At 66.5% G+C, this 25,547-nt stretch overlaps 2 protein-coding genes and 2 long non-coding RNA genes across 6 annotated transcripts; 2 read left to right on the top strand and 2 right to left on the bottom strand.

Annotated features, from left to right (window-relative positions):
* Positions 1-4,687: 4,687 nt before the first annotated feature.
* On the bottom strand, positions 4,688-12,430 carry LOC120888099 (uncharacterized). Its single transcript, XR_013431068.1, has 4 exons — positions 11,886-12,430; positions 9,679-9,977; positions 6,452-6,766; positions 4,688-4,795 (listed from the first exon to the last, which is right to left on the bottom strand). It is a non-coding gene; the product is annotated as an uncharacterized LOC120888099 (long non-coding RNA).
* On the top strand, positions 9,955-15,363 carry LOC144370938 (uncharacterized). Of its 3 annotated transcripts, XR_013431065.1 has the most exons (5): positions 9,955-10,084; positions 10,232-10,412; positions 10,722-11,395; positions 11,476-11,584; positions 14,433-15,363. XR_013431065.1 is itself a non-coding variant. In XM_078032770.1 (4 exons), exons 1-4 carry the CDS (start codon positions 10,074-10,076, stop codon positions 11,519-11,521), a joined length of 912 nt encoding a protein of 303 aa, XP_077888896.1. In that variant the 5' UTR covers positions 9,955-10,073; the 3' UTR covers positions 11,522-11,758. The 3 variants fall into 3 exon arrangements, 1 of the variants encoding a protein (XP_077888896.1); XM_078032770.1 differs by lacking the exon at positions 14,433-15,363 and having other exon boundaries at positions 11,476-11,758; XR_013431066.1 differs by lacking the exon at positions 14,433-15,363 and having other exon boundaries at positions 9,977-10,412; positions 10,722-10,811; positions 11,311-11,758.
* On the bottom strand, positions 12,800-14,483 carry LOC144370939 (uncharacterized). The gene is made up of 2 exons (XR_013431067.1): positions 13,770-14,483; positions 12,800-13,492 (listed from the first exon to the last, which is right to left on the bottom strand). It is a non-coding gene; the product is annotated as an uncharacterized LOC144370939 (long non-coding RNA).
* Positions 15,364-15,473: 110 nt separating the features above from the next.
* Positions 15,474-25,393, top strand: Cibar2 (CBY1 interacting BAR domain containing 2). The gene is made up of 8 exons (XM_078032772.1): positions 15,474-16,433; positions 18,182-18,250; positions 18,342-18,443; positions 18,597-18,602; positions 19,977-20,081; positions 22,471-22,584; positions 23,675-23,776; positions 24,292-25,393. Exons 1-8 carry the CDS (start codon positions 15,657-15,659, stop codon positions 24,427-24,429), a joined length of 1,413 nt encoding a protein of 470 aa, XP_077888898.1. The 5' UTR covers positions 15,474-15,656; the 3' UTR covers positions 24,430-25,393.
* Positions 25,394-25,547: the final 154 nt, after the last annotated feature.

Here is a 25,547-nt window from a genome sequence, read left to right as displayed (position 1 = left end):
TCCCACCTCCCACCTCCCACCTCACACCTCCCACCTCACACCTCCCACCTCCCACCTCACACCTCACACCTCACACCTCACACCTCCCACCTCACACCTCACACCTCACACCTCAACCTCCCACCTCACACCTCCCACCTCACACCTCACACCTCCCACCTCCCACCTCCCACCTCACACCTCACACCTCAACCTCCCACCTCACACCTCACACCTCAACCTCCCACCTCACACCTCCCACCTCACACCTCACACTCCACTTCACACCTCCCACCTCCACCCACCTCCCACCTCCCCCCTCCCACCTCACACCTCACACCTCACACCTCCCACCTCACACCTCACACCTCACACCTCACACCTCACACCTCACCTCCTCACACCTCACACCTCACACCTCCCACCTCACACCTCACACCTCACACTCACACCTCCACACACCTCCCACCTCACACCTCACATCACTCCACCTCCTCCCACCTCCCACCTCACACCTCACACCTCACACCTCACACCTCACACCTCCCACTCACACCTCACCACCTCACACCCTCCCACCTCCACCACCACCTCCCACCTCCACCCACACCCACTCACACCTCACACACCTCACCCACCTCACACCTCCCACCTACACCTCACACCTCACACCTCACATCTCCCAACTCCCACCTCCCACCTCACACCTCACACCTCCCATCTCACACCTCCCACCTCACACCTCCCACCTCCCACCTCACACCTCACACCTCACATCTCCCAACTCCCACCTCCCACCTCACATCTCACACCTCACACCTCACACCTCACACCTCTCACCTCCCACCTCACACCTCAACTTCCCACCTCACACTTCACACCTCCCACCTCACACCTCACACCTCACACCTCAACTTCCCACCTCCCACCTCCCACCTCACACCTCACACCTCACACCTCACACCTCCCAACTCCCACCTCACACCTCCCACCTCACACCTCACACTTCCCACCTCCCACCTCCCAACTCCCACCTCCCACCTCCCACCTCACACCTCACACCTCACACCTCACACCTCACACCTCACACCTCACACCTCAACCTCCCACCTCACACCTCACACCTCACACCTCACATCTCCCAACTCCCACCTCCCACCTCACACCTCACACCTCCCACCTCACACCTCCCACCTCACACCTCCCACCTCCCACCTCACACCTCACACCTCACATCTCCCAACTCCCACCTCACACCTCACACCTCACACCTCCCACCTCACACCTCCCACCTCACACCTCCCACCTCCCACCTCACACCTCACACCTCACATCTCCCAACTCCCACCTCACACCTCCCACCTCCCACCTCCCACCTCACACCTCACACCTCACACCTCCCACCTCACACCTCACACCTCAACCTCCCACCTCACACCTCACACCTCACACCTCACACCTCACACCTCAACCTCCCACCTCACACCTCACACCTCACACCTCAACCTCCCACCTCACACCTCCCACCTCACACCTCACACCTCACACCTCACACCTCCCACCTCCCACCTCACACCTCACACCTCACACCTCAACCTCTCACCTCCCACCTCACACCTCACACCTCACACCTCACACCTCTCACCTCACACCTCCCACCTCACACCTCACACCTCCCACCTCACACCTCAACCTCCCACCTCCCACCTCACACCTCCCACCTCCCACCTCACACCTCACACCTCACACCTCACACCTCCCACCTCACACCTCACACCTCAACCTCCCACCTCACACCTCACACCTCACACCTCACACCTCCCACCTCACACCTCACACCTCACACCTCACACCTCCCACCTCACACGCAAGAATCAAGTAGATCAAAGACCTAAGGGCTGGGGCTCAGTGGTAGAGCGCTTGCCTGGCACGTTCGAGGCCCTGGGTTCAGTCCTCAGCACCACATGAAAATAAAAAAAATTTAAAAAGAAAGATCTCAATGTAGAGCTAAAACTATAGAAGTCCTAGAATAAAATCTAGGAGAAAAACCTTCACCACCTTAGATAAGACCGTTTCATTTTTACAAAGAACACCAAAAATAAAAAACAATAGGCACATGGAAATCCATCAAAAACAAAAGCATTTATGCTCCAAAGGAGGCCATTGAGAAAGCCAAGATGACCTTCAGGGCGGAGAAAATGTCTACAAACCGTACATCTGACAAGGAACGTGGATCTAGAACCTGTAGAGAATGCTGCGCTGGTCAGCTTTCTGCACTGTGACAAACACCCGACAGAGGCAACTTTATAAAGAAAAAAGGGAGGGAGGGAGAAGGGGAGAGAAAGGGGAAGGACTGGGATCTGAAGTGGAGCAAATTATATTCTGTGCTTTTATAATTATGTAAAATGATTCCTAATGTTATGTCCAAAGAACCAATAATCATAACAAAGCGAACAGCATGATCTAATGGTTAAGAAGGAAAAAAGGGCCATTTTTTTTCATGGTTTTGGGGGTCTGGTGGCTGGTGGCCTCACTTGTGGGTCTGGGGTGAGGCGGGTCACCGCGGCAGGAGCAGGTCAAGGAGCAGAATGCTGTCCTCATGGCCAGGAAGGAGAGAGGGAGGCCGAGGTCCCTTTGGGGACACGCCCCAGTGACCTAAATGCCTCCCACCATGCTCCGCCTCTGAAGGGTCCACTGTCCCCCAGACTGCAGCCAGCGGGGCCCGCGCCCTGGACACACGAGCCTTGGGGACATCGCAGGTCTCCCCCAGGGCAGGCTTCCCACCGAACAAGAAAAAGCAAATCCCCCAACTTAAAAACGGGCGAGGGTCCGAGTGGACCTCCTCAGACCCCGCTGACCAGTCGCCCAGGCCTGGGGCTGCCCTGCGCAGCTGAGCGTCCTGGCCACGGTGTCCGGGGCAGCCTGGCGGTCAGACACTGCTGCCCCTCCTCCAGATGAGCTGTCCCAGTTCCTCTCGGGAGGGACAGGCTGCAGCCAGCCACCCAGCAGCCCAGGGGAGAGGCTCAGCGGTCACGCCGCCACCCACGACAGACGGGGCCCAGAGCCTCCCTCCTGGGCCTCCTCGGCCCTCCTTAGGTCGGCAGCCCCTGGCCTCCCTGCCCTGGCCTCCCTGCCCCTGGCCTCCCTGCCCTGGCCTCTCTGCCCCTGGCCTCCCTGCCCTGGCCTCTCTGCCCCTGGCCTCCCTGCCCTGGCCTCCCTGTCCCCTGGCCTCCCTGTCCCCTGGCCTCCCTGTCCCCTGGCCTCCCTGCCCTGGCCTCCCTGTCCCTAACCTCCCTGCCCCTGGCCTCCCTGCCCTGGCCTCCCTGCCCCTGGCCTCCCTGTCCCTGGCCTCCCTGCCCCTGGCCTCCCTGTCCCTGGCCTCCCTGTCTCTGGCCTCCCTGCCCTGGCCTCCCTGCCCTGGCCTCCTTGCCCTGGCCTCCTTGCCCTGGCCTCCCTGCCCTGGCCTCCTTGTCCCCTGCTTGCCTGGCAGGGCTGCAGCCCCACCAGCACGGCGCCTCCCTCCTGCTCAGGGCGGTTACACAAGGAGGTGGCCGGAGGCCAAGCCTCCAGAAGCAGCATCACGTGGAGCAGCGGGAGGAGGGCGGTGCTGCCCAGGCCCAGGCCGGCAGCCTGTCCATCAGCTTGGCTGGGCGTCAGCGGGAGCTCCAGGAGGGGACCCTGCGGCACCAGGGCCAGATGTTCCCAACATGTGCTCTGGAGGCACGGAGGGGAGGCCCTGGCACCGCGACGGCCGGGCCGGCCCCAGAGACCCCACGGGGTGTCGCTGTGCCCCTCGTGGTGGACACACGGTGGGCGGGGGCCCTGGTGCCCTGCAGGCCACGTGGCCGGCCTTTCCCCAGCCTGTCCCCCCTCCACCCGGGACTCCTCGAGGGTCCACATCTAGTGACCTGGTGTCCCCGGGGCCAGCTCCCTGCCCAAGGGCTGCCTCCCTGGCCGGGGAAGCCTTGTCCCTGGCAACAGGGACACGTGTGGCCCTGCCCAGCCAATCACAGCTCCCCACCCCCAGCCACGGCGACCGGCACAGAGAGGGGCGTAGACGGGGCGTGACCACACAGGCCTCTCACAGGCCCTTCCTGGGTCCTTCTGTGGGGGCAGAAGAGGAGCCCAGTGCCTCCTGCCCACCAGACCCCGGGAGCCACCCTGGGAGGCCCTGGGAGGCCCTGGCCTCCACCCAGGCTGCTGGGCTCCCACGGCAGGAAGGCGGCTCGGCCGGGGAGGAGGACCCGCCAAGCTGCTGGCCGGCCCAGAGGGGCCCGAGCTGCCCCAGCTGCTGGGAGCAGGCCCCGTGCTGGGCGACCCAGCGACCTTGAACACTTGAGCCGTGAAATCGGAGCAGCTGAGGGGAGCGGCAGCTGGGCGGGAGGCTGCCCGGTCACCGGGAGAGGCCTATTTTTACTCCGAGACCCAGGCTGGGAGGGGGCGCCCCGGCAGCGCCCACCAGGACGTCCTGCCCGGTTCCAGCTCCCACGGGAAGACACCCCACACCCACCGGCCCGCCACACCTACCAGGCCCGGCCAGCGCCGGGCAGCAGCCCAGGACACACGCAGAGGCCACAGGAAGGGGCGACACCGGGGCATGCCGGGCTGGGCCTCGGGACAGGAAGTGGGGCCAAGCCAAGGCCAGGCCCTGGAGGAAACGGAGGCTGCTTTCCCTCAACCCCCAAACTGACCTTCGGATCATTTAACTCTTCTCACTCTTCTTCTGAAGGCCTGAGGACAGAGGCAGCTTCGGCTTCACCGCAGTAGCTGACCCACTCTCCCGGCAGCCCGTGGGGTGGAGACACTATTCTGGTCACTTTATAGAAGAGGAAACTGAGGGTCAGAGTGACTCTCAGTCATTCTGAGAACCAGAGATGGGTCTGCTGATAACTGACAGGCCTGAGGTCAGCGCGGCCCGGGGCCCCAGGCCAGGGCTCTGCCCTCACTGCGCCCCCAACACAACTCTGCCAGGGGGTCCAGGGGGCGGCTGACCCCCACCAGGGCTGCCCTTCTCCCCTGGTACCTCATGAACACCTCTGGCCTGCAGCTGGCTCATCTGTGTCCCTCCCAGGCCCAGGGCCTCTCACCCAGGCTGCGGTGGGGCCCTTCCTAGGGGACTGTGGGGACGTCACAGCTCTCCCTCTGAGAACCGCAGCCGTGGGGTGGGGAAGGGCGCGTCCCTGAGCCCTGACCCCCCCAGCGCCTGCACCTCCCCAGCCTGGGGCTGCCACCAAGGGGCAGTGGGCCCGGTGGCAGAGTCCACAGCAAGACCACTGGGCGTGGTGGCCACTCCTGGACTCAGCCTGGTCCTGGTGACGGGAGCCTTGTCCTGAGGCCTGGTCCAGTGGGTCAGGATGCCCACCGCGTGGAGCCTCATTCCCTGATATGAAGTGGGGACACGACCCTCGTCAGGCCCCGGGGGAAAGCCTTCGGGGTCAGTGACGGGCACACGTGGCTCTCTGCCAGTGGGGCCACGGTCCCCAAAGCCACCCCCCTCCTACGCCCGGGAGCAGCCCTGGGAGACTGGGGGGCAGAGAGCGGAGCCCCTCCGGCAGGGCGGCCTGAGGAGGGGGCAGCCGCAGGAAAGGCCGGGCGGGCAGCTGAGGACAGTCCCCGCCAGGCTCTGCAGGCAGAGGGCCAGGGCCTGGGCAGGACCTCCCGGCCTCCAGAGCCCGGCGTCCTCCTGCACTGAGGCCAAGCATTGTCCCTGCGGGCAGGAGGTCCTGGCCCTGGCCATCAGTCGGTCACCGTGAGGGGCTGTGGGGACAGACTCCGTCCCTCACTCTCGGGTGTGCCTTCCCATGGTGGCCTCCAGCGGCCCCCCCAGCCTGGCTCTGGGCGGGGAGGGGGTGGACATGCCCACCGTGTGCCAGGCCCCTGTGTCGGGTCCTGTCCTGGGGAGAGAGTGGTACAGTCCTGTGCGGTCCTGGCCCCCAGAGTTGAGGTCACCAACAAGAGGTCAGCTCAGGCAGTGGCCGGGCTGACGGGCACCCCCAGGAGGGGCTCCTGACCCAGGCTCCAGACCTGGGAAGCCCCGGGGAGGTAGGAGGCCGAGGCTGGCCAGGCCAGGAGCTGGCTGGGCTGAGCCATGAAGGGGATCAGCGTGTGCAAAGGCCCAGAGGTCAGGGCCCCGGGGACTGGTGAGGGTGGCCGCGCAGGGGCAAGTGGGCAATGCTGGGCTGAGAGGGAGGCGGGAGGGGGCTGCTGAGGCCACCGAGCCCTTCCAGGGGAGCGCGTGCAGGCAGCACTGTCAAACCGTGGGCCACCTGCTCGCGGGGTGGGGTCACGATCCCCCCTGCGATGACCGGGAGGTTCCCTGCTGAGACCGACTCTGTGGCCCTGCCCTTGGGCGCCAGACCTCGGCAAAGGGACCGCAGGCGTGGCCAAGGGTGTCCCAGAGAAGGTGGCCCTGAGGCTGGGCCTGGGGGCCAGAGGGGACTCAGAGTCCCCAGGGGAGGGCAGCACCACTGACCTGCAGGAGGGGGCAGGGGGGGACGTTCTGGGATAAGCCGCCAGTGCTCTCAGCCCGGTGCTTGGGGACCTTCGTAGGGACAAGTGGAGGCAATGGAGCCAGAGCATGAAGGAGGCGGTGCCTGAGCTCTGGAGAGGTGAGTGCAGATCCAGTTACTCTTCAGGGTAACTGGGCTCAGTGGTCTAGGTTGCACACTGCACAGTGAGGTCACATCCCAGGGGGCACCATCCACACGGTGACGTTGTTATTATCTAGGAACCCTCTGTGCGGGGGCTCAGGCGATGGGCTGCTGGCACATGGAGCATGTGGATGTCCCTGAAGGATGAGGGGAGAGTCCTGCCTCAGCTCTGCACCCAGCCCGGGGCCGAGGCCTGGTGCCGAGGGCTGCGGCGGTCCCCGACCTCAGAGCCTCTGTGATTTTCTGTTGACTGTTGAGCTTCCACAGAAGGACGCTGTTCCCGGCCCACCATCCCTGAGACCTGGAGGAGAGCTGGCCTCTGGGAGCCTGTCCCTGTGCCCGTCACCTGGGCGGCGTGTGCGGGGCAGGCCGGGTGCCTCGGTGACACCCAGTGGTGTCCGTGCCCACTGTCCCTGACCCCAGCTGCTCTGGAAACTCCCTCGGCAAAGCGGGGGCGGGGGGGCAGCTCAGTGCCTCGGTTTACCCTCCTGAGAAGAGCGGCCGCCCCAGGACGCTGGCGGGGGACCCTGTGGCCACCCTCCTGCTCCTGCCTGGCCTGGAACCTCCCCGAGTTTCTCCAAATTTGGTGCTGCCCGGAGTCTGGACCCCGCTTCCTGCCCCGCCCCCTCCATCCTGCTGCAGATGGCCCCCAGGTCCCCAGAAGCTGCCCGAGGACCCCCCCCCCCAGCCTGGAAGTGCAGAATGTTTCTTCTGGAGGTTTTTGGCTTCATGCTGCAGAATGTTCTAGCCACAGCCTCCTCCCTCCCTCCCCGCCGCCGCCTCCCGCTTCTCGCAGGCGACACGCCAAGTGCCAAGGAGCGAGACCTGCGGAACCCGCCACGGCCCCGCTGGACCCTCTCCAGCAGCTGGACACGGGGCGGGCAGGACGGCCCGGGCGGGAGGCCGGGGAGATCCGAGGGGCCGGGGGACTGCGGCGGCCTCCAGGGGAAGGTCCAGCTGCTCCTTCATTGCCCCCCCCCCCCAGCGACAATCGGTCTCTGCGCGGCCAGCCCCGAGGCCAGGGCTGCACCCAGTCTCCGGAGAAAGGCTGCGCTTCAGCCCCAATGAAAGCCGCCTTCACCTCCCGGCCCGCGGCTCAGGAGGCTCCGGCCCAGGCTCCAGGGCCAATTAGGCTGTTTGCGTTGACGTCAAGTCTGGGCCAGTATTTATGACCCGCCACGCGGCAGGAGGGAGCAGGTCCCAGAGCCCGAGCGAGATGCGGGCCGTGGGCAGCCGAGCTGGGCCGCCAGAGCCGCCTGCTGCCCAGGACAGGGCAGGAGCCACCGCGGGGCTGGCATGGCCCAGGGCTCCCCGAGGGCATGGCGAGCCGTGACCCCGCAGGGCAGAGCCCATCTGCAGGCGAGGGTGCCCACCCAGGCCCCAGCCACGAGGCCGTCTCCCGAGGGCCTGGTCAAGGAGTGGACTCAGACCCAGCTCCGAGGTCACCGAGGACCCGCCCGGGGCCTGGCCACCGGGGGCCTCTGCACACACCCCTCAGCCCCTGCTGTGTGCCTGGGGACATGTGGCCTCCTGCGCTGGCCCTGCGCATAGCAGCACGGGTCCCTCTGGACTCAGTGACAATCGTCACAGGATATGCGTGTTCTAAGCCGTTTTCTAGGTGTCACCTTGTGTGAGACCAAGTGCCTGTGGGGGGAAAGGGGCTTTGCACACAGTGTCCCTGGATCTGTCCAGGCACAGGCCATGGTCAGGAGCCAAGAGCGCCAGGTTACCATTGTCCACCAACAGGGGCCGTTCTCTACGGAGAACGAGGTGGTCACACTGGGCCCAGGGCCATCTTAGGCACATTAGAAGTCACCATGCAGGAGCCAGGATGCCTAGTCCTGCACGAGTATCGTGAGAAAGATGACCCCCAGGCCAGGCTCACTAGAGGGAGCCAGGCACCCTGGCAGAGTAGGTAACCTGCCCAACAGTACCTGGCAACCCTGGTCCAAAGGGAAGCACAGAGTAGCTGTTAATTAGGGCTCCTGCCCCCGAGTCTCTGCCGCTCTGGCTCAACCCCACTGCCTGCCTGGCACAGAAGGGTCAGCCCTGGGCCCAGAAGGCCCTGCACAGATGGGAAGGCCCCCAGCTGGCCCCTGAGGGCATGCGTGGGTGGGGGGTGGGTGGGGTGACTTCCCGCCAGCCGGGCTCCCTGGCTCCCTGACCACATTTCCCACCCCTTCTCCCGAGGCTGGCTCCGGGTCTCACGGTCTGGATCCGCTGTTGTGAATGGAGGAAACCCGAGAACCAGCGGGGATGCCAGGCAGCGCAGGGGACGGTCCCCGGGGACGGCAAGCAGCCCCCAGGACAGACGGACGGGGCCAGGTGGGGAAGGCCGGCGCCAGGCCCAGCCCTGGCCTTGCTTTCTGGGCTTTGTGCCATCGACTCCAGGTCGGACCACCCAGGAGAAGACCCTGCCCTGGGCACCTGGCCGTGGCCTCCTCTGGGAAGGGCCTGCGGATGCCCAGGAGCCACCCCCCAGGCTCTGCCCGCCAACGAGGACCCCGGCATTCCTGTGTTCAGAGACGTGACTGCCCACGGGTCGGGCCTGGGGACAGCGGGGGACATCACGCGGGCCAGGGGGCCGGTGGGGAGGGCGGCCCTGGGCCACGCTGACCGTGCGGAGCCGTGGCCTGCCCCGGGACTCCTCCTAGGGGCCAGCGCCCGACACCGCGTGACTGTGGTTCACCCTGCGGCCACTCTGGGAAGGCCGTTCCTGCCCGCGTGACAGATGAGGACAGGGCAGCTGGCAGAGGAGCGGCCAGCGAGGGCCTGGGTCCCGCGGACCCTGCCCCGGGTGCACCGTGGGCTTCTGACAGCCACGCCTCCCACCAACAGGATCTGGCTGCCCCGTGTGGGGGGCCTGCTTCCTGCCCGGGGGTGCCGCTGCAGCTGTGAACCCCGGGGAGCCAGGAGCGCCCCAGGACTCTTGCCCGCAGGAGCCAAGGACAGTGACTCCCACCAAAGGGACAGGATGAGGGTGAACGGGGCTCAAGCAGGACGGGGGCGGGGCGCTCAGCAAGGTTTGGTGTTCAATCAGTGCACTTACACAGTGAGTGGGTCTCACTTCTCGAGGCTGGCTTTGAACTTGCAGTCCTCCCACCTCAGCCTCCCTCCTGAGGTCGAGGACACAGGCGTGGCACTGTGTGACTCACAGTCCTAGTGCGGGTTTGGTGGCTTCAGTGGACTCACAGCTGTGCGCGGCCATTCCTGCCTGTCAGGACCTGGGCCCGCCGGGCTCTCTCTCCTCCCTCCAGGCCCAGCTGACCGGACCCTGCACCTCACGGGGACACATGGGTCCTTCCAGAGTGGCTGCCTGGTGCTGTCCCTCCCTGTGGCTGGTGGCATCTGGGGAAAGACGCACCCTGCTCAGCCACCGGGGCAGCTGGCCTTGGGCACGCTACCCTCGGCGGGCGTGGAGGCCACCGGTGGGGGCACCTGCCCATGAGCCTCCTGTGAGTGTGCTCCGGTGGCCCTGGGTGGACACGGGGCCTGGCCTTGCTGCAGGGCTGTCCTTCCCTCTCCAGCAGCAGAGCGCTTGGTGGTGACTCCCCGTGGGCGCTGGTGTCCCCACATCCACATCCTCCTCACCCCATCACCAGGCGCCCGCTGCTCTCCACCTGGACTTCCCAGCAGGCTCCACCCCTGGGCACACGAGATGTTCCAGGGGCTCACTCCAGACCATGGCCTGCAGGACACAGGCCTGACCCTGGGGCTCGGGGCTGCAGCTCATCAAACCCCGGGGAAGGGGCGGCTGTCCCGGGGGCCGGGCCTCCCTCTCAGGTGGGCCTCCCTCACAGGCGGGCCTTCCTCACAGGCGTGCCTCCCTGGCAGGCGGGCCTCCCTGGCAGGCGGGCCCTGGGGGCTCGGCCTTGAGTTCTGCAGATGCTGGGCGCTGGGGAAGGGCGGCCCCGCAGGGTGGGTGTCCTGGGTTTGCAGATTCTCGTGGGCTGCTTCTGATTACTCAGGACACAGCCCTGGGCTGGACGGGGTCCTCACTGTGGCTGCCCTGGCGGGGGCCTGGTCCTCAGGTGGGCAGGGGTGGAGATGGCACCGCCAGCTCCCTGTGCCCACTGTGCCAACGCTGTGCAGGGAGGAGCTCGCAGCCCGGCGCCCACTGTGGAGAAGACAAAGCTTCGCAGAGCGGGGACAGCGGGTCCCCTGCAGGCGGGCAGCGGGGAGGTGGGCCTCCGCTCCTTCCAACAGAGGCGCAGGGTCGGCGGAGCCCACCTCGGGCAGCTTCCCCGATCCTCCTCCTGCCCACACCTCCGGCCAGGCCAGCGGCCCCAGGGCAGGGGCTGGACGGCAACAACACCGCCCGTGGTCACGCAGCTGCAGGGACTGCTCCATGAGGAAGGGGGGTCTGGTGTCCCGGGCAGCAGAGGGTCTGTGCCCAGGACAGCGCAGCCCAGGCAGGTCGGAGCAGGACCCGGCAGAGCCCGGGCAGCGCCTGCACCCAGCCTGGCCGACCCGTCCACCCTTGGCTTTTCCTTCCTTTCTCCCTGTGAACCAAGGCCACCGCGGGGCACCCGGGAAGCATCTCCGCCCGACCACAGGCCGTCAGGGCCGCCGCTTCCCAGTCGCTATGTTTTAATACCCGGGCAGTGGGGCAGTGGGGTCAGGGCCAGCGTGCAGGGCCACGGCTTCTCTGCCAACCCCAACCCTAGTCCCTTGGCCACAGGCTCTGTCCTCACTTGGATTCAGACGCAAGGAACTCATGTCACCGGCCCTGTGAGGCCACACAGTGTGTGGGGTCTTCCTCCAAGGTAGCCACTGTGGCCAGCCCTGCAGAGGGATGGGACCCGAGGGGCCGAGTGGCCAGACTCTGAATCAGCCAAGGTTCCAGAGGCTGCTGTGACAGGTGGACACACCCACCGAGAGGCCTACCATAGCACGATCTCGCGGGCTCGGCTCAGGGGCGCAGGCCTGCAATCCCAACAACTCTGGAGGCTGAGGTAGGAGGATCATACATGGCTGAGGCTGGCCTCAGCAATGTTAAAAACCGGCCATGGACTGGGGCTGGGGCTGGGGCTCCATGGCAGAGCGCTTGCCTAGCACATGTGAGGCACTGGGTTCAACCCTCAGCACCACAAAAAAATAAATAAACCAGAGGTACTTGTCCACCTACAGCTAAAGGAAAAGATCTTAAAAATAAAACCCAGGGGCCCTGGGGGCTGGGTGGGCTCGGCCTGCCGGCAAGGCCCCAGCTGCAAGGACAGGAGAGCAGCCCACGCCCGCTGCCCTGAGGTCCTCTACCTGGGGTCAGAAGTGGGAAGCCACCTGCTGGGCTGATGGAGGTGCCCCAGGTGGCCCCCGGTGGCTGGAGGAGAGTCACCTCAGGGCCGCAGGAAGCTCCCACAGGTGCCCACGGTCCTCGGTCCTCAGCTGCAGCCGCTGCCTCCTTCAAAGGGCCCCTGGGCCCCTCCACCCCGTGTCCCTCTTCACGTCTCCCTGACCTAAGGACCCTGTGAAGACACTGGCCCCTGGGGACCCGGGACCAGCCCCACCTCCTGACCCCGACCCAGTCACACCTCAGGGCCTCCAGCCTCCACGAGGCCCCATGTCAGCAGGTCTTCGAGCAGACAAGGACGCCCTGGGGACAGTCACGGTCGGGCAGCTCTGGAAGGCTGGGGGCCGGAGCCGGGCAGGCTGGGGACAGGGGCAGCTGCTGGCCCCGCCCACCAGGGCCTCTGCGCAAGCCCCGGCCCCTGCACGTGTCTCCCCAAAACACCAGGACCGTGCGCGGTCACGAAGCCACTGCCAATCGTGGGCAGCAGCCCTGAGTGGGGTCCCCTGCCTGAGTCGGGGCGGCCTCTGTCCTGCACACTGGGGAGGGGGCGGGCGGGGTGGGGCGGGGCAAGGGGCGGGGCGGGGTAAGGGGAGGGGTAAGACAGGGGCAAGGGGAGGGGCAAGGGGCGGAGGGTGAGGGGGCGCAGCAGGGGCAGGGTGACAAGGGGCAGGGCAGGCGTCAGGGGCAGGGGGCGGGGCAGGGGGACAGGTGGCGGAGCTGGGCAGGGGGCGGCGAGGGGCGGGGCAGGAGGGGCGGACAGTAATGGTGCCCCTTTCTGACCGTGGCGTCTCCTGGGTGGTGTCAGGGCAGTGGGAGCCCATGGGTCGGGCATGGTCTGCAGCTCGCGCTGTGGTTCAGAAAATGAGAGCGACACAGGGTGCAGCGTGCGGTCGGCCCTGGGCAGGAGCCCACTGTGACTCCTGCCCAATTGAGCTTGTTTCAAAGGGAACAGCGGCCGCCTGGAGTCGGTGTCCTGAGAGTCCGGGACGGTGCCCGGCTCAAGGAGCCTGGATGGGGTGGAAGGGCAGGCACTGCGTGGCCCTGGGCCTGGGAAGAAGCCAGCCGGGATGCCGGGTGTCCCTGGGCCGACGTGACTGTGGGCACGGCACTCCAGCCTGCCTCTTCCTCCCCTCAGGGACTGGAGTGTGGCTTGCAGGAGCGGCCTGGCCCATCCCAGGCCGCTGGACACTCTCACGTGGCTCAGCAGGGGACATTTATAGCCAGAGAGGGGGAGAGGAGGGAGCCCAGAGGGCCCCCTATGGCCTGGCCAGGAGCTCGTGGGTCCACCACCCTCCAGCCCAGCCTTCCCCACTCTGACCACCAGGTGTCTCCCTCTAGGCTGGCCACAGGAAGTGGTTTTCAGGATGCTCCTAAAGGGTCTGAGACCTGGTGACCTGCCCTCTCCCCACTGGGTGTCCCACAGCCCTGTAGGGTAGGAAGGTCCAGGCGAGGGTCTCCGCCACCCCGTGGTCCTCAGCTGCCTCGTGGTCTCCGTGCAGTGCAGACCCTGCCCCACGTGGATGGCCCTGCAGTCTGTCCTTGGCCTGAGAAGCTGCGGCGTCCAGGGAGAGCCCTCAGGACATAGAAAGAGACTGACTTTAGGTCGCGGCTCATGTGACATGGGGGACTCCCGCCAGGCTGGCGCAGGGGCACCCCGCAGGTCCTTGGTGCTCAGAGCCCTGGATCCTGGGAGCTGGACGTGCACTTGGGCAGTCCACACACCTAGGACAGGCGTCCCAGTGAGGGGCTGAGTGTAGGAGGGGCAGGTGGCCCCTGCAGCCCCGGGGCAGAGCGAGCGGGGCTTTGGGGTGGTTTGCATTCTTTGTCCTGTGTCTGCGTCACAAACTCACCCCAAAGGGGCACTTCAGGCCATGGGGAGGCCTTCGCCCCTGCCCAGGCATGGAGTCTGACGGGAGGTGAGGGCAGTGCGCTCCTCCGCAGCCTCCCGGGAGGCGCCTCCCCTCCTCCGCGGCTCCGGATCCCTGTTGGTGCCGCCTGCCAGCTCCTGGCTCCAGGCTCTGCTGCAGTGGTCACATGGCCTCCCCTGGATGGCCGTGCTTCCTCTGCTTATAAGGACATGTCCCTGCACAGGGGCCCCTGCTCCAGATGACTCACCAGGGCCCCTCCCATCTGCAGAGACCCTGTTTCCAAATAAGGTCATGTTCAGAGGCCTGGGGTGGACATGCCTTTTGGGGGGACACTGTTCTGCCCAGCACAGTCCCCAAAAGTAAAGGGAGCTGAGAAGGGGAGAGGGACCATGGGGCCAGCGAGGCGGCACAGCCAGGGGTGCACAGGGACCTGACCAGGGAGCCCGCAGCAGGGCTCTGGGACTTGACCCCTGTGCCACTGACCCTAAAGCCCTTCCTTTGGTGTGAGCTTAACCCCCCCACACACCCCCGTCACGGGAACCCGACACACCAAGGACAGGAGCTGCTGGGGGGCGGAGCGGCCTCCCCCTCCTGCACCCCACTCCGCCAGCTCCCACCATTGCTGATGTTTCGCTTTCTTTTAAGCAAAGTGGACACGTGTTGCAATGCCTGGACCCCGTGGATGGTCCCCGTGGACGGTCCTCTACACTGTACTCAAGTCTGTGTGACAACGAGTAGACTCCACTTAGAACGAGGGAACCCCGGAACCGTGGCACCCAGCCGGCGCCTTCCTGTCCCCCATGTGCATCTGGGACCTCAGGGCCCCCAAACCCCCCCGGGGCTCTTTCTCACACACCCTCCTGAGTGACCAGTGTCCTCAGCCCCGCCCCCCTGAGTATGACCCCTGGGGAAGGCCAGCAATAGGAAGAGCCCTGGCCCCCTTGACCCCACAAACAGGGGCCCTGCAGCCTCCCGGGAACCCAACAGCCCAGCCACAAGCCCCCATCTTCCGGGCAGTGGGCAGCCCCAGCCCATGCCACCTGGGAAGCTGGCCCCTAGGGAGGGGTTGCCAGGCGACCGGTCGTGACTGCTCCCAGGGCCTGCTGGGTGGCCACGTCACCTGGCAACCAGGTAGCAGCGTCCCTGGAGCCCAGGCCCCACAGCTGCGCCCAGGCCTGCCTGGCTCCTCCTGGGCCTGGGGGACCCCTGGGGCCCATCCTGATTCCCAGAGACAGGACGGCAGGCGCCGGGCAGAATGAGCATCGTCTTCTCCAGGTGAGTGGCCCGGCAGGAGGGGACAGAGGGTGCTCCTCAGGTCCAAGGCCCTCGAGGAGGAGGGGAGTGGGGACTGCTGGGGGGCCTCCCTCCTCCCTCCCCTCCCCCCTCTCCCCTTCCTGCCCCCCCCCTCAGAGCCCAGGGCAGGCAGGGCTGCTGACCATGGAGGCCCCAGACCCCACCTCTGTCTGCTTCCCGCTGTGCTCTGTAGACCTGGGCGGCCGGGTTCACAATGTCTGTCCTCTGTGTCCCTCACTCTTCCCCACCTGGACCTCTTCCTGCCTCCAGCCAGCACTGGCCCCTACTGGGCATGGCCGGAGGGTTGGCAGAGGGACACAGAGGGGCAGCCTGGGCAGAGGGGCAGGGAAGCGGCTGGAGGGGGGTGGAGGGCGGGGGGCCCAGCGCCTGGTGGGCACAGGGACAACCAAGGAGAGGGCCGTCAGTGAGGCGGGACAGGAGACGTTCCGGGGCGGGGCAGGGGACGAGGGCAGAGACTGTCCCACCTGACGCTGTGACAGGGACGCGCCACTCTGGGCATCTTGGATCCCGAGGAGCTTGCAGCACCTGGGTGATGCCTCAGGCCTGCTGTGGGCCATGTCCACATGGTGTGCCCTGTGGTCCCTCGCTGTGGCCAGCGGGCCTGGGCGGGAGGAGGCCTGGGTGGGCAGGGTGTGGGAGCACTGGCCTTCTGCTCTCCCAGAGACCCAAACCAGTCCCCAAAACAGAACAAAAGTTAAAAACCAAGAAGCAGAACCCCCAGTAGGGTTCAGAGAGGGGAGAGGAAGCCTGGGCCCCGGGTGGGGGACGAGGCCCCTGGCCAGGCCTGGGAGCGGAGGGGGCCCCAGGGCAAAGCCCCTTGAGGGCCCAGGGCAGGGCCAGTGGGGAGCAAGCCCGTTGGCATCCCTGGCCCTGCTGACCGGCTGGTGGGCAGGCGGCTCTCATTTCTCCCTGGGCCGGCTGCCCCGAGCGTCACGCTGGGCCTGGTGCCTGGATGGCGCTGGCCTCACAGGAGGGACAGGCTGTGGTGGCTCCTGTGACTGTGACCCTAGTCTGGTCCTGGTGCCCAGGGGGCAGTGCCGCCCTGGCCTCGCCGGGCATTGCCGCCTAGCACAGCCCCTTGGGCCCTGCCTCCCCAAGGACAGCCAGGTGAGGCTGATGGACAGCACGGTGACCAATGCTGAAAAGTACTTCGGGCAGTTCTGCTCGCTGCTGGCCGCCTACACCCGCAAGACGGCCCGGCTGCGGGACAAGGCAGACCAGCTGGTCAAGCAGCTGGCCGACTTCGCCAACACCGAGGGCCCCGAGATGCGGGCCACCGTGAGGGACTTCGCGGAGGACCTGGCCCAAGTGCAGGACTACCGGCAGGCCGAGGTGAGGGGTCCAGGCCTGTGGCCAAGTCAGGAGTGAGGCTGGGACCTGACGGCCTGGTGCCTCCTGAGGTGTCCCCAGGACTGGACACTGCACCACCCCTGCCCAGGCCACACAGCTCGCAGGACGAGGGTTGAGGTGCACAAGGGCTGGGCCAGGAGACCAGGAAGCCAGGCCCGGGGCCCCAGGGCCTGGAGAAGGGACAGAGTCCTGGGGACAGAGGGCCAAGGCGGCCAGCGGGTATCTGGGAAGTAGACTCTGCCACCCAGGGGCTCTCGTGAGCCGCGGACAGCGCGAGAAGGTTTCTGCAGGGAAGGTTTCTGTGGGCGGAGCCAGGGGACTCGTCCTGGGCCTGCGGCGGAGGTGGTGAGGACAGAGGGGCCTGTGGGTGACAAGGCCTGCGGAGTGTTCTGAGGACACTTGCTGACCGTCCCCAGGAGAGCCCTGGCTGCGGGCTTCTCACCAGCCTGTCTGACCTCACCTGGCAGCCGGGCAGCGCCTGGACCCACGGTCCCTATCCAGGGGAAAGGAGCAGGGAAGCCGAGCTCGGAGCCGGGCCAAGCTCCCGGAGCCCACGCGCCCCGAGCCCACGCGCCCCGAGCCCACGCGCCCCGAGCCCGGCCACAGTAGGGCACTGCCCCCCCCCCCAGCGGCTCTGCAGCAGACGCTCCAGGCCCTGGAGGAGGACGTCATCTAGCCTGGAGGGTGTCCGCAGGCGTCTGAAAGGCACCGAGAGGGGACTGGCCGCTGCTGGCCCCTGGGACGCTGCATGGAGGGGCAGGGGGTCCGTCCCCCGTGGCCCTTGGGAAAGAAGTCCTTTCAGACTTTGAGGCTCGGTGGGGATTTGACGCCTCGGGCCATCGGGCCAGCCAGGCTTTCGAGGGGCCGCGAGCTCCCGTGCCGGGGACCGAGATGCAGGCCGGGGATTCCTGCCGCCACCCGCTGCCTCAGCTGTAATCCCCCAGGCCCCGGGGCCTCCTGAACCAGGGTGGCCCCCGGGGGCTCCTGTGCCCACCTGACCCCACCCTCTGCTGCTTACGACCCCAGCAGTGTCCATCCCACACTCAGCAGTGGCCGGGCTCCGGGCTCTGGCTGGGGTGACCCCTGCTCCCCCTCCCCCCCGTCCTTCCTGCTGGGCCCTTGTGAAGGAGGCTGCAGGTTCCAGCCCTGGACAGAGCGGGGACAGTGGGGTGGTCTCCACGCACTGCCTTCGTGTCCCCGGCCGCCCGCTGCGTACCGAGCGGCTGCACGGTGGACCCTGGGTCTCCACGCTCCTGCCCTCCCCATGGCCAGAGCCCCGAGGCAGTTTGGGGATCTGACATCACACTGGGCCCTGGAGTAGGGAAGAGCTGGACTCAAGTCCTCTCTCTTCCGAGCCTTGACTCAGCACAAGTCCCCAACACGAGGCTCCTTGTCACCTGTGCAGAGATGGGGGACAGCTGTGGCCTCTGGCACCTGCCTAATGGGCACCTCGGTGACTTCCATGCCGGGCTTGGTCTTCCCGAGGGCCTCCCCGTCCACTGACCTGCCATGGAGTCCTGGGGGCCAGTCGCTTCACTGGGGAGGACAGGGCACAGTGGCACCAACCACGCTGCAGAGCCCTTGGTGGCGGGGCCGGTCCCCAGCCCTGGCGGTGCTCACTGCCCTCAGAAGGTGGGGTGTCACCCCGTGCCGCTCTGGGGTGCGGACGGCACTCCACCAACGCCTGCCGGGTGACCAGTGTCCGGCTCTGATGGCCACCTGCTCCCCAGGTCGAGAGGCTGGAGACCAAGGTGGTCATGCCCCTGAAGCTCTACGGCGCCCAGATCAAGCAGACCCGGGTGAGCCAGGGCCCCGGGCGGGGGGGGGGGGGCGGGGGGGGCGGGGGGGCTGGCCCTCGGGGCCCCGGGAGACACCCTCCACTTTTTTTAGGCCGAGATCAAGAAATTCAAACGCGTCCAAAAAAACGAGATCAAACAGCTGGAGAAGCTGGAGAAGCTCAGGCGGAAGTCCCCCTCCGACCGGCAGATGATCGTATCCTTCCCGGGCAGCCGGCTGGGGCTCAGGCAGGACCCAGGCGCCCGCTGGGGTCTTCTGCGCCCGGGGCCTGCCGGGCAGGGGCTGCAAGGGGTGGCTGGCCCACGGGCTGCTGGACCTCCCCTTGGCTCCTTAACTGTCCCTTCTCAGTCCCAGGTGAGTGTCGCTCGTGAGTCGGGCGGGCAGAACCGCAGGCAGGTAGTGGAAGACCTCGGGAAGCGCAGGTGAGCCTCACCTGGGCAGAGGCCGGCCTGCAGGGTCAGGGCGGCCTGTTCTGGGGCCACACTTCCAGCATCAGGGGCCAGAGCCGCAGGGCCCTGCCAGACGGAGGGGCACCAGGCGCCCTCCGTCGCCCTGTCCTGCCTGGTGGAGGAGACGGGGTCGGCCAGGGCTGGTGGAGGGCTGCACCTTCTTGTCACCAAGTGAGTGACCTCGCAGGACGCCCCTGTGACGGATCCAAGTCAGACCCCCCCCAGGGCCACTGACCCCCAAGGGCACTGTCTGCGGAGGCTTTTGGTGGGTGGCACTGGAGGGTCTCTGCATGAGGTAGGTCCCCGCTGCGGTGACCAGTGGCCTCAGGTGTCCCAGCTGAACTGGCACAAATGTCCTCCTCACCGTGCCCTGACTGTGGAGGTGGGCACAGGGCCAGGTCCCTCTGCAGGGCCAGGGGGACCCCAGTCCCGGCCTGGACAGCTCCCAGAAGCCCCGGGTCCCATGGCTCGTGCCCCCCCCCCGTGTCCGAGTCCTTTCTCCTGCGGTCACAGCTCCCTCTGGCCCCCCTCCCCACCGCCCCTCGTCCTGGGACCACCCGGAGTCACCGTCTCGGGAGGAGCTGCATTGTGACCTTGACCTCACCTTCCCTTCACCGTGCAAGGAGACGTGTCCACAGGGCCCAGGGTCGGGATGTGGGCACCTGGGGGCCACCCTCCTGTGGGCCAAGGCCGGGATGAGACCCTGGGGAGGAGCCTGAGTAGCCCCCGTGGCTCCAGCCTGGCCCCACCCCCGCACTGCACCCAGCTCTCCTGGGCCACCTCAGGGCTCAGGCCCAGCAGTGCGGGCTCTGCAAGCAGGTCCTCCGTGCCCGGGCGTGGCATAGCCTAGTGTCTGTACATGTCCATCCAAGCAGTGAAGGAGCTGACCACCCACAGTGCTCTGCTCACAGGAATTAATTGTCACCCACTGTCTGGTAGCTCAGGGTGCCCACTGGGCAATTCCCACACCAGCCCTGCAGCCCTGCAGAGCAGGTCTTACACGGCCTCCTAAGTGAGAAAATGGAGGCTCAGGGAGGCTCAGTGGCTCGCCTGAGGTTCAGTGGCTTGCTTGCTAGCTAGCAAGTCTGTCCACCTCCAGTGCCTGCCCCTGTAGCTGTGGTCTTACTCGGCCACTCCTGCAATCACCATATTGTCAGGCGATCCTGTGAGGCAGGACCGCTGTCCTGAGAGAGGGCTGCGGGGCCTGGGGACCGCCAGAGGGGCATCTAAGGGCCCGAACCAACCTGTAACACTTTCTGCCTCTTGGATCTGCGGTCAGGCGGAGACCAACGTGCAGAGGGCCTCAGTGGACACTGGCCGCACCACCCACCAGCTGGAGGAGACGGTGGACGCCTTCCAGAGGCAGAAGCTGAGGGACCTCCAGGTGGGTGTGTGTTTGCACGCGCGTGTGAGCATCAAGAGTATGTGGGCCCGCGCCACGTGGCTCTCAGGACCGTCCGTCCTGGCCGCAGGGGCAGGAGGCTGGCACAGCTGGCCGGAGGAGGCCGCTCCCTGCCCTGGAGCCTGTGTCCGCCCGAGGCCTCTCGCACCCTGACCCCCAGGTGCCTGACTTCTCCCGAGAGCTTGGTGGACGGAGCCTGCTGAGGGCAGAGGTGGCCACGGGTGCCTTCCCCCCGAGACCCCGGCACAGCGGAAGCCCAGCCCAGAGCCGCCTTGCAGAGGCGCCTTGCAGAGGCCATCGGGGCCCGGTCTTTCAGGATGAGTGACACGGGCTCCCTTGCTCCTCTGTCCCTCTTGTCCCTCTTCCAAGTGATAGCCACCCAGCTCTCTAGAGGGCAGGTCCGGTTTGTCTCTCCTGCTGACCGCTGGGCTCCCCCGTCCTAAGGAGAGAGCGCGGAATCCTGGGGCTCCTGGAGGGCCAGCCTGCGGCGCCATCCTGCAGGACTCCGTGTGGGTGCCAGCCTGCCACCGCGGGGCCTGGCACAGGCTGTGGCCATCCAGAAGATTCCACCCCCACCAAAGTCAGTGACCCCCTCCTCCCTCAGAGGCCCCCACCTGCCTCCTGTGGGAGGGCCCCAGGACCGAGGCCGGCAGGCCCCCGGGCAGCTCTCCGGCTGACGATGCCGTATTTCACTGGTTGAACAGACGCTGGGCACACCTGGGGCCGGGCAGCGTGCCCCAGCCATCCAGACCCCTCCCCCGGAGCTGCACCCTGGGGGAGGAGACAGGTCATGTGACCAGGTGTGCGGTGAGCCCTGACCCAGGGGTGGACTCCCTGTTACATGGCCGCTCCCTGCAGGGCGTGTCCCCTGCTGGGCCCTGGCCAATGGAGTGAATGTGGTAATGAGCGAGGACCGAGCACCGGGCGGGTGAGTGGGACTGGCGGTCTGTGCTCCGGCTCGGCAGGCCCAGGGCACTCGGCCACAGCTGTGAAGCACCTGATGGGCACAGGACTCTGAGCCACCACGGCCAGGGGTCAGCAGGAGCATGCAAGGACAGGCTCAAGTTTGCAAGAGACCCTTATCCAGACTGTCCCTCCCAAGCCCTCCAGACTGTAAAAGACCAAAATGAGAACTTGAGCTTTTTAATTTTACCATAACGTGGGGTCAGGTCACTTTTCCAACAAAATGGTCCTGTGGCTACGACCTTCTTCCTGGGTGCACTTTAGCCACAGGGCAAAGGGCGGCTGGGGACTCTAAGTGGAGGGTCTGGTGACCCTGCTGAGGATGAGGCCCACTCTGGACCGCTGCTCCAGCGGGCTCCCAGGGGTCTGTAGGTTGGGAATACTCTACACCCCTGAACAGGGAGGCAGACAGCCGGGAGGGCAGGCCGGCTCCCCAGGGCCACCTGCCACGAGAGGGGAAGGAGGCCTTCGACCCGGCCTCCAGCCTGACAGCTGCTGTTGCCTGGGAAGGCAGGTGCTCCTACCCCAGCTGGACCCCTCCCCTCCTCCCCAGATTGTGGCCCTCCCCCCTCCCTGAACTTTGAAACAGCAGCCCCCTCCCACCCTGGCATTCAGCTGTGTCCTGCTGGGGCCAGGGGCAGGCAGGATTGTCCACTGGGCCTGGGGCAGCAGAGACCACCAGGGCTTGCTTGACCAGCAGGGCCAGCTGGTCCAGAGAAGTGTCACTGGACGGTCAGTCGTCATGGCTTCCAGGCTGGGCAGCGTCTCCCTGCAGCCCCCTGCTCTCCAGGGAGGCCCACTTGCAGCCGGAGCCTGCAGACAACTGCCCGCTGAGGGGGAAGGCCGCCGTGAGCCAGGCGGGGGCTGTGGACTGGGCCTGGAAGGTCCTCCTGTCCACCAGCCCCCCCCACGTCCAGTACCCTCTGGGACAGGGCCAATGGGCAGCGTGATGGTCACCCCAGTGCTTTTGACCTTGGGCCCCGCCATGCCACCCGGGGATTCACCACAGCTGGACCAGCGGGAATGGAAGGGTGTCTGTGGAGGGTGTCCAGCTGCCCTGTCCCCGTCAGGAGACCTGGAAACCAGCCACGTGCCCCAGGGCTAGGGACGGTCAAATCAGTCAGAGTCGCCCCAGACCAATGGGAGGCAGGAGCCAAGAGGAGCTTCCTGCCCCAGGAGAGCAGAGCCACCAGGGCAGAGGAGAGCTCACCCCCCAGGGACCTTCTGGAAGTTTCTATCTCCAGGAGGTGGAGGGGAGGGGGAGGGCAGGAAGGGGCAGGTGTCCTCAGCGAGGACTTCCCGCAGTCTGACTTGGAGCCGTGCAACAGCGTCCTCTAGTTCAAACACAAACAGACGAAAACTGACTTAAATTCCCGCGGTGCCGACGCCACGGGCTTGCCTCCCACAGAGGATTCTCTCGGACTTCGTGACCATCGAGATGGTCTTCCATGCCAAGGCGGTGGAGGTGTACTCCAGGGCCTTCCAGACGCTGGAGAGGTACAGCCCCGAGACGGACCTGCAGGTGGGCACAGCCGCTGTCCCTGGGGCTGGGCTGCAGTGTGACCTGGGTCCCGCCTTCACGGCCGTCGGCTGGGAGTGTTGTGCCGCTGCCCGACTGGGTCCCGATGACCTGACAGTCCAGGGGCCTCCTAGGACACCTGTCCAGCTGCTCAGCCTGTTCTATGGGTGTCCTCGTGTTTGGCGGAGGTGGGCCGGGTGGGCGAAACGCCCCCTCTGGGTGCCGTGGGAATGTCATGTGGTCATCGCAGCGGAAGTGCCAAGTGCCTGTCACCCTGGTGGGACCCGAGTCGAGAAGCCTTCTTGTAACAGCGTCCCACGCAGGGCTGTGAAGCGGTCACTGGCTGCCGGCCTCTCTGAGGCTCAGGCTGACGGGGCTCCCTGGCCTGTGCGCACACATGCTGGTCAGGCACAGGCCACTCCCGTCAGCCAGCAGGTGAGGGCCAGGCGGTTGGCAGGTGAGGGCCAGGTGGTTGGCAGGTGAGGGCCAGGCGGTCGACAGGCCCCGTACCCCAGAAATCGTGGTGCCCTTGCTCCGTGCAGAGCACCCAGTGAGCACGTGTCCTCCTGGTGAGGGGCCCTGGGACAGGCCACACCCCCTCGAGGCCTGCCCCAGACCCTCGCTGGGCTGCAGCTGACCCCCACCTCGGCTCCCACATGGCGTGGGCTCCCTCACCCGTGGCGGCTGCTCCAAGCAGTGTCCTGAGATGCGGGCAGCACCGGGGGCAGCTTCTGCCGCTCTGTAGACGTGGCCCCGAGTGTGGCTGGCACTCGAGGCAGGGATCCCTCCCAGTTCCAGGGCTCCGGTGCCTCCAGGAATCTCCACGGGCCCTTCCAGGCTCAGGTGCCTTCCAGAGCCCTTCCTCCTGACTGTGGACCTGTTCCCTCCTGGGCCTCAGTTTCCCCATCTACAAGATGGGATGACACGCCCGCTCAGGGCAGCTAAGGGTCACCGGGGCTCACGGGCAGGAAGGCCCAGTTAGGACCAGGGGCCCCGTGGGTGTGACTCGCCTGGGCCTTCGCGTGCCCGGCTCTCCCTCCCACTCCCACCCTGAGCTGGCCAGTTGTGCTCACCCTCCCGGGTCCTTCCGCAGGACTTTAGGGCCAAGATGCACGGAGGGTCAGGGCCTCACCTGGCCCGGCCCCTCTTGGATGCCAGCCCCTCTCCATGTGTGCCGTGGCCTCCGGGCAGCCAGGTGAGACCTGGGTGTGGGTGGGAGTGAAGCCCGCGACAAAGTGAAGGGAGCAGGATGGGGGCCACCCAGAGGCCAGGGCACAGGGCAGCGCTGGGTCCCGAATCCGCCCTGGACTTTGCCTGGAAGGGGACATGCAGCCCCTGGCCGGCTGGGGGCTCCCTGTGGCCGTGTGTGCCCCGAGCGCCCCCTGGAGGCCTTCTGAGGAGCGTCCACTGCAGACGGGTCCCCACCTGTGTCCTGCGCCTGGGGGCGGGGTCAAGAAGTCAGTAAGGTCCCAGGTCATCGCACAGCCCTGGGCACCTGCACAGGAGACCTTCGCGGTCCTGAGAGCCGTGGTGGGGCAGGGGCTGGGGCTTCTGGATCGTCCTCCCTGGAGCAGCAGAGCAGAGCAGCCCCAGGCAGGCCGCTCGCCCAAGCCACAGCGGCAGGCAGCGCGTGCCCTGGGGACTGGCCTGTACCTGCTGAGCTGTTACTGTGACACCAGGGTGACGATGGTGACCGTTACTGTTGTCCAGGGCGCTCAGAGCACCGTGCGCAGCCAGAGGAACGAAGATGAGCAGAGCGGGGACTCTGTGGAGGAGGACCTGGGGGACAGGAGCAGGGGCCCCGTCATTAGGGCAGAATTCCCAGGACAGGTGGGAGGACGGGGCTGACCGGGCCCTGGGGCAGGTGGGCCCTGCACCTGCGGCTCCCCACCCCCACGGAGGCTGCTCTGAGCTGGGCTGTGGCCTGTCCCCCACCCTGGGAGCCCCTCCGTGCGTCTGGAATCCGGGAGGTGCCGAGCGTCCGTGGTGACGCTGTGGGCAGCAGAGTTTCAAACGGGCTGAAGGGAAGTGCCCCCAGCCGTGTCCCAGGGTGCATCGGGAGCCTCTCGGCACCGGGAGGGGCCACGGTGCGGAATCAGGGTCATCTGTGCTCCCAGTGGCTCAGTCCCCCAAAGACCGTGTCTGGGGGCCGCCCGCCCCATGGTGCCTCCAGCCGGCCTCGTGGGCAAACGCCCCCCTCTGAGCTGGCAGCACTGGGTTTGGGCCCCCACGTGGGTGCCACGGTTGCTCACCAGCAAAGTGGGAGACACGTCTTCCTCTGGGATCCCTATGGGGCCAGCGTCCTCCCCACAGTGACTTTGACGACCAGAGGTCCCGCGGCCGGACCCCTGCAGGAGCCGCCCAACTCGCCCAGCAGGACGCTCCCCCCCAGGGTAACTGAGGCCCGCCAGCTGTCCGCGGGGCAGGAGGTGTGGACAGTGGGCCGTCCTCGGCATGACTTTGCACGGGGAGTGGTCACACTGCGTATTTCCCCCCTGGCTCTACGCCGTCTGTGCGGACCCGTGAGCACACACACCTTCCACACGGACCTTCTTCAACCTCAGCCGTGTCCCGCCTGCACTCGTGGTTTCTGGAGGGAGATGGCCGCGCTGGCCCTGTGTGGTCCCGGGGCTGGGCAGCGCCTGGCACGCAGTGGGTGCTCACCAGTGTGAGCTGGCTGGGCAGGGCCTCCCTCTTCCCCGCTGCCCCAGCGAGCAGAGAGGCCCATTGTTCCTAGGAGCAGCTTGGATGGTCGCCAAGGGCCGCCTTGTCACTGCCTCCTTGGGTGGTCACTTGGAAAGAAGCAAGAAAATTCCGAGATTCTTTCTTTGGGCAGGAGGGGAGGGGGACGAGGCCCCTGGCGGTGAGTCTCTGTCCCCGGCGCCGGTCCTGCCTGCACACTGTTGGTGTTCTCTCCTGGTCGCTGAGGACAGACCCTTCTCCACCCCCCCCAAGGCTACCTGTGC

The sequence above is a fragment of the Ictidomys tridecemlineatus genome, chromosome 15 (assembly GCF_052094955.1).
Source record: "Ictidomys tridecemlineatus isolate mIctTri1 chromosome 15, mIctTri1.hap1, whole genome shotgun sequence".
Taxonomy (NCBI): Eukaryota; Metazoa; Chordata; class Mammalia; order Rodentia; family Sciuridae; genus Ictidomys; species Ictidomys tridecemlineatus.
Note: the sequence above shows the minus strand (reverse complement) of the source record. Positions and strands in the feature narration are given on the sequence as shown.

Bases quoted from the DNA above. Each gene is read 5' to 3' on its own strand.
- LOC144370938 (XM_078032770.1), top strand. The intron at 10,413-10,721 runs GTGGGCCTCCCT...AACGCTGTGCAG, and splicing joins GGGCCGGGCCTCCCTCTCAG to GGAGGAGCTCGCAGCCCGGC. The intron at 11,396-11,475 runs GTAGCCACTGTG...CCAAGGTTCCAG, and splicing joins GTGTGGGGTCTTCCTCCAAG to AGGCTGCTGTGACAGGTGGA.
- Cibar2 (XM_078032772.1), top strand. From the start codon at position 15,657: ATGTCCACATGGTGTGCCCTGTGGTCCCTCGCTGTGGCCAGCGGGCCT. The intron at 18,251-18,341 runs GTGAGCCAGGGC...CACTTTTTTTAG, and splicing joins CCCAGATCAAGCAGACCCGG to GCCGAGATCAAGAAATTCAA. The intron at 20,082-22,470 runs GTGGGTGTGTGT...TGCCTCCCACAG, and splicing joins AGAAGCTGAGGGACCTCCAG to AGGATTCTCTCGGACTTCGT.